Source organism: Rana temporaria, chromosome 4 (genome assembly GCF_905171775.1).
Source record: "Rana temporaria chromosome 4, aRanTem1.1, whole genome shotgun sequence".
Lineage (NCBI taxonomy): Eukaryota > Metazoa > Chordata > Amphibia > Anura > Ranidae > Rana > Rana temporaria.
This window is the reverse complement of record NC_053492.1, coordinates 402557149-402563148: the sequence shown is the minus strand read 5'-3', so window position 1 is coordinate 402563148 and position 6000 is coordinate 402557149. Positions and strand designations below refer to the sequence as shown.

At 34.2% G+C, this 6000-nt stretch overlaps 1 protein-coding gene across 5 annotated transcripts in view; it reads right to left on the bottom strand.

The window, feature by feature from the left end:
- Positions 1-3161: 3161 nt before the first annotated feature.
- Positions 3162-6000, bottom strand: part of EHBP1 (EH domain binding protein 1) — a 636728-nt gene continuing 633889 nt past the window's right edge. For all 5 annotated transcript variants that reach the window (XM_040351212.1, XM_040351213.1, XM_040351215.1 and 2 more), the window contains one exon: positions 3162-3806. In XM_040351212.1, the coding sequence (XP_040207146.1) occupies positions 3716-3806 (91 nt within the window). In that variant the 3' untranslated portion in view covers positions 3162-3715. The remainder of the gene's footprint in view (positions 3807-6000) is intronic.

The following is a 6000-nucleotide window of genomic DNA, read 5'->3' as shown; positions in this document are numbered from 1 at the left end:
TCCAGCAGATCACCTCCACATCTGGGATCTACTTGGCTGGGATCTGACTACCTGAGCTGGGAGGACTCATCTCATACCTGGATGACTTAAGCAGATCTTCATTCTACCAGATCACTACAGCACCCCCCCCCCTTCCCTATCTTTAGGGATGACTGAGTGCTAAGAAAAAAAAAAAAGATCTGCCCTCCCCAGGGGCTCTTTCATGCATCTTGGCCTTGGATCCGGATGACGGTTCATGAAGCTTCCAAATTGCAGGGGCAGAACCTCCGACTCCTTTTTTCTATTGTTCCCTTTGATTGGGGGATGTTTGTGTAGCGCAGCAGTGGGGAGTGCGCTGCGAACTCCGGGCAAGGTAAGGGAGAGCTGGGGGTGCCAGGGTGAAGGGAAGGGCGAGGGGCCCCCAATGCTCTCCCCATCCATTTACTAAGCTTTGCTTCTATTTTTTATCTTGCTTTTACAACTTTCCAATAATCAATTTATTTGTCCCAAAATAAATAATCTATCAACCACTTTTGTATCACTTTTTTCCCTCTTTATTATTGTTTTTATTGCTTTGAAAGTGTGTCTGCTAAGTTGTTGCCATATATGAGACTTGAAGGGTAGGTGTCTGATGTGCAACTTTTATTTATATAGACAAATATAATATTAGGTCAACCTCTGCCCCATGCTGAGACTTGTAGTTCTACAGCACTTGTGGAGCCAAAGTTTTTCTGCGCCATAAAGTAGAACGTTGATATGATTTCATTTCTGTTTAACATCTGATTGCAAATTGCAGTCTCGTTTCGATCGCTGCAATCAGTAATGATTAATTCTGATTGGTTATTATAAGTTGCCACACTGTGCAATTATTAAGCAGATTAACCAGATATGAACTGTCATTTCTTTAGCCAGAAATCAGAAGGAAGTCCACATCCTCATAGTAAGAATTGTACAAGATCCTAGTCCGATCTATTAGAACAGGAACCCCCACATTCTATTATCATGAGGATAAAGGATCCCCCAGTCTGGAGCAGAATCTTATGAAGGTCTCAATGTAGAGAAGATCCAGCGAGAAATGACTTATGTGTCACACAAGGAACGATCTGTACTTGACAATACTTCGAATTATCCTTCTGAATTCTAATAAAACGATCATAATTAATATTCCCAAGTCCCTGCTAAAACCCTCCTGCAGGTATTTGTAAATTGATTAACTTGCATGTTAATAATATATTTCTTTTCCATCTCTGTGAAGAGTTTCTGGTCCCCTCCATATAGCCCACATTCATAAGATTTTATTAAGATAACATCCTTAATAACAGATTAATGATTACACATCCAGCAATGTGGAGGGGGCTGATAAATAATACCTAAGAGTGCTACCCACGCTATCCTATACTACATCAGATAAAAAAAAGTTATGAGGGATAATGTCTTGACACCTTTTTTTTCTAATTATAATACAGCATTTAATTAAAGTTTCTTTGAGGGCAAATAGGTTGTTTTTCAATGCTGCTTTTTTCTTTAGAACACATTTTTTTTAATGGAATGTTGTGTAGAATTCTGCAGCTTTGTATTATACTGCTTCAAATCAAAGATCAGAATTTGTTTCAGGCATTGAGAACATAGTTTCATGAAAAATAATTTTACTTATAGCAGAGTTTAGAAGAGTAAAAGATTTTGAAAATGTTCTATAAAATATGAACAATCCTGTGGGGGCTAAACAAATACAATTTTGTTTCTATGTAAAAAAAAGCACAGATTTGAGATTATTTTATGTGGCCCTGAAATTATATATATATATATATATATATATATATATATATATATATATATATATATATATATATATATATATATAAAGATATACCCTGGTCTCCTGCCATAAGGATTTGTTTATTTTTCTGGTTGTGTTACTTACTTAAAAAAAAACCCTAATAAAACTTTGTGAAACAATTTTTTTATATTATATATACACACACACACACAGAGATTATAAATATTTGTGTGACATTTACATGTATATATCTGTGTGTTAAAGTGTATATATATATATATATATATCTGTGTGTTAAAATATATATATATATATATATATATATATATATATATATATATATATATATATATATATATATATATATATATATATAACAGGATTTATATAGGACCAACAGTTAACGCAGCACTTTACAATAAATAAATATATAGATATATATATCTATATATTTATTTATTGTAAAGTGCTGCGTTAACTGTTGGTCCTATATAAATCCTGTAATATATATATATATACATTTTTTTAACATATATATATATATATATATATATATATATATATATATATATAAATCTGTGTTAATGTTTTTATATTTATAAATCTATATATATATCTATCTATATATATCTCTATCTATATATATCTCTATCTATCTATCTATCTATATATCCACACACACTATACAGGATTTATATAGTGCCAACAGTTAACCCAGCGCTTTACAATATATATATATATATATACATATATATATATATATATATATATATATATATATATATATATATATATATATGTATCACACACACAGATATACTAAATTACCTTTTTCAGAAACCCAGGTTCAGGATGATAAAAACAAAACTCAATAAAAGTTGAATAAAACTGCATAAACGGTAAGAAATATTTTGCTTTTATTGAAAACTGTATGAGACAGTATTGTAATAAATAAAACAGTTGCACCAATATAACAGGATGTATATAGGCTGATAGGACACAGTTATATATATATGTATATATATATATATATATATATATATATATATATATATATATATATATATATATATATTCATACCGGTACAATGTGGCATGACAAAGACAGAAATTTGTTTGCAGAAATAAATAGCAACAGCAGTACCAGCTAACGTATAGGTTCAGTTGTAATTAAAAGCATGAAATAAATATCTTTCTCCCACAAATGGTTAAAAGCCTCTTATTGGGAAATGTAAACGGCTGTTCTGCAGCCAAACTCGGTATGGAAGGGATTCTGGGTAAGCTATGTCACAGGTCAGTTTTCCGGCTGAGCGTATACAGTATTTTTATGGATATAATTTGTGGAGGATATAATGTAAAATAGCTGCTTGAAATAAACACTGGTAAATATAGCATTGTATTTATACCATTCAAATTAAAATGTAGGTAGCTTACATATTTTTTTTTTTTTATAAAATGGCAGGACTAGATGAATACATTGATGGAGATGCACGCAGTTCTCCAGCATAGCTCAATAAAAGGAAATTTCAGCTACAAGCAAGTCCCTCCTTGCAGTCATATTTTGCTTTGCAGCTGAAAATGGAAGAGATGCTGCTTGGAGCAGCCGGTAAGCCCACATACAACAGGTGGTCAAGTCGCCCCCTCTAGGTGTAACTAGCGTCTGTCTGAACTTCACATGTGCCTGGCTCCTGGACATCAAACTTCCACCAGTGTTGATGCAGTTTTATAGAGAGAATAGGTTTTTTGCGGCCTCCGTTGACACCAAAGTTCTGTTAAAATGATACATCATAGAGCAATAAACCAAAAACAGAAAGAAAAACTAGTGATGTTTATTTGGAACATTCCTTGAAAGTCTTCCCATAGAGTTTCTACAGGGCTTCCAGTCATTAACAGAATCCCAAAAGCACAAGGCATTATGGGGGCCTGGACATTATGGGGGTGTCCTCCTTAAAGCATTGGTCACTGCATCACACACTTTTCTTCTTTCTTTGCCATTTTGCCTTTGTTCTGCTCCAGGGTTCTTTCCAAGTGTTCCTCCTCTTCTTCAGCTCTGCAAGAAACACAAAACTGTGTGAGAAATATGGAGATTTAAGGAAAAAAAATAGAGTACCTGGGCCTTCGACCTCCATCCTGGAATGTGAAGCATGCATTTAGTGATAATCTTCTTTTCAAAGTTGTCTTTACTCACTCCCCCCTCCACCCCCCAACAATGTTAAGCAGTGATCACATAACGTATATGGTTCCTATATAAGGATTACATTCAGGTGTATGCGCACATCCTCTGTATTGAAATTTACACTTTATAGTGTCCTACTTTTTATTATACTATATATTTTTCACAGGTTGCATTTATATTGTAGCAGACATACAGGAAATATTTCTTATTTAAAGTAAAACTTTGGCCCTTAGATGTAAATTAGTCTGAAATAAAAACTGTCTGCAAAGCCACAGAGCAGAAAATTAGATTCAAACTTTAATTTGTCAACTCTTACTTTGCACTATGGGTTTAAATCTAATTGGATGCTAAGGGGGTAAATACTGGTCCCTTTTTAAAGTAACTAGTAAATGAGGTCAAGTGTGACCTAAATTAAATAAAATAACTATAACAAGAAAGTCCTTCATAGGGACATTCTTCTAGAATTTTAATGTGTAAAACAGGGACACATTTTTATTTTTCTAATTTTTTGGAAGTCCATAATCTGGTGTCAGCACTTCTGTACAACTTTCGAAACTATTTGTAAGAATCGAAAGGTATTGGGTAAGTGTCATGCCGCGTACACACGATCATTTTTCGGCATGAAAAAAACGTTGTTTTTCAAAAACGTCATTTAAAATGATCGTGTGTGGGCTACACATCATTTTTCAGGTTCTGAAAAACGACAAAAAAAAAATTCGAACATGCTGCATTTTTTAATGTCGTTTTAAACTAGGTCGTTTTTCGGGTTGTAAAAAATTATCGTGTGTGGGCTAAAACGACGTAAAAAACCTGCGCATGCTCAGAAGCAAGTTATGAGATGGGAGTGCTCGTTAATGGAGTAAGCACATTCATCACGCTATAACAGACAGAAAAGCGCAAATCGTCTTTTACTAACACGGAATCAGCTAAAGCAGCCCAAAGGCGAATGGAACTTCCCCTTTATAGTGCCAGCGTACGTGTTGTACGTCACTGCGCTTTGCTAGATCATTTTTTAAAAACGATGGTGTGTAGGCAACGTCGTTTTAATGATGAAGTTGGGAAAACTTTGTTTTTTGGACATGCTGAAAAATGATCGTGTGTACGCGGCATCAGACCAAGTGGAATGAGAAAATAAGGTTCATTTAACTTATTTTCTATTATAAAACATGAATTCCATTAACTTCATGTTTATTTAATTAATGATATATAGGATAATAATTACATTTTAGGTGGTCTGGTATCACGTCCTCTACTGTCCTTATTGGCCATGGTGGACCTGGACTGCAAAGGATCTCTGTGCTGCAAAGTGCATTCACTGCCCAGCACTGTCGCCATGAAAATGCCTTCTTACCCTTTTCTCCTCGTACATGCATTTTTGTCATTAGTGTCAGGCTTCATGCAAACTGGGCTTAAAAAAAGTCAGTTCCCATGGCAGATAAAAACGTTCATATAAAGTGTTTTTTGTACATAGTTTAGGCAAGTTTAGGAGAGTTTTGCGTTTCTTTTCTGCCAGAAAGCTCCAAGGAGAAATGCCAACCAGAAGGGTTTTATAGCCACCCTGGCGGTATGATTATGTCAGATTTTTGCGTCTCAAAGCGGTACAATTGTTTTGAATAGAAATTTGGAGTTTTATATTGTAGGCCTGTAATTCTTAGGCTCCATGCACACTGGAATAAAAAACATTGCTTCTACAGGAGTTTTATGTTCTGCCTGTAGAAGCAACTCAATGTAACCTTTGTGTCCATACACATTAGGAAATTTACAGGCATATTTTTGAGAACAACGTTTAGAGGCAGAAAAAAAACCCTTCTCATTCGCGTTTCTGATTGAAGCTCACTGGCAGAAAAAATGTAAAACTCTCCTAAACTCATCTAGACTTTGTACAAAAAATGCTCTATATGGACGTTTTTTACTCCAAAAAGAACAGACGTTTTTAAAGCCCAGTGTGCATGGAGCCTTAGTAATAACACACCTAAATCTGTCCAAACAAGAGTCTAGTAGACATCCCGGGTATGATAAAGTTTGAAACACTAAATCATAAATCATAATATAACTATAAATAATTATA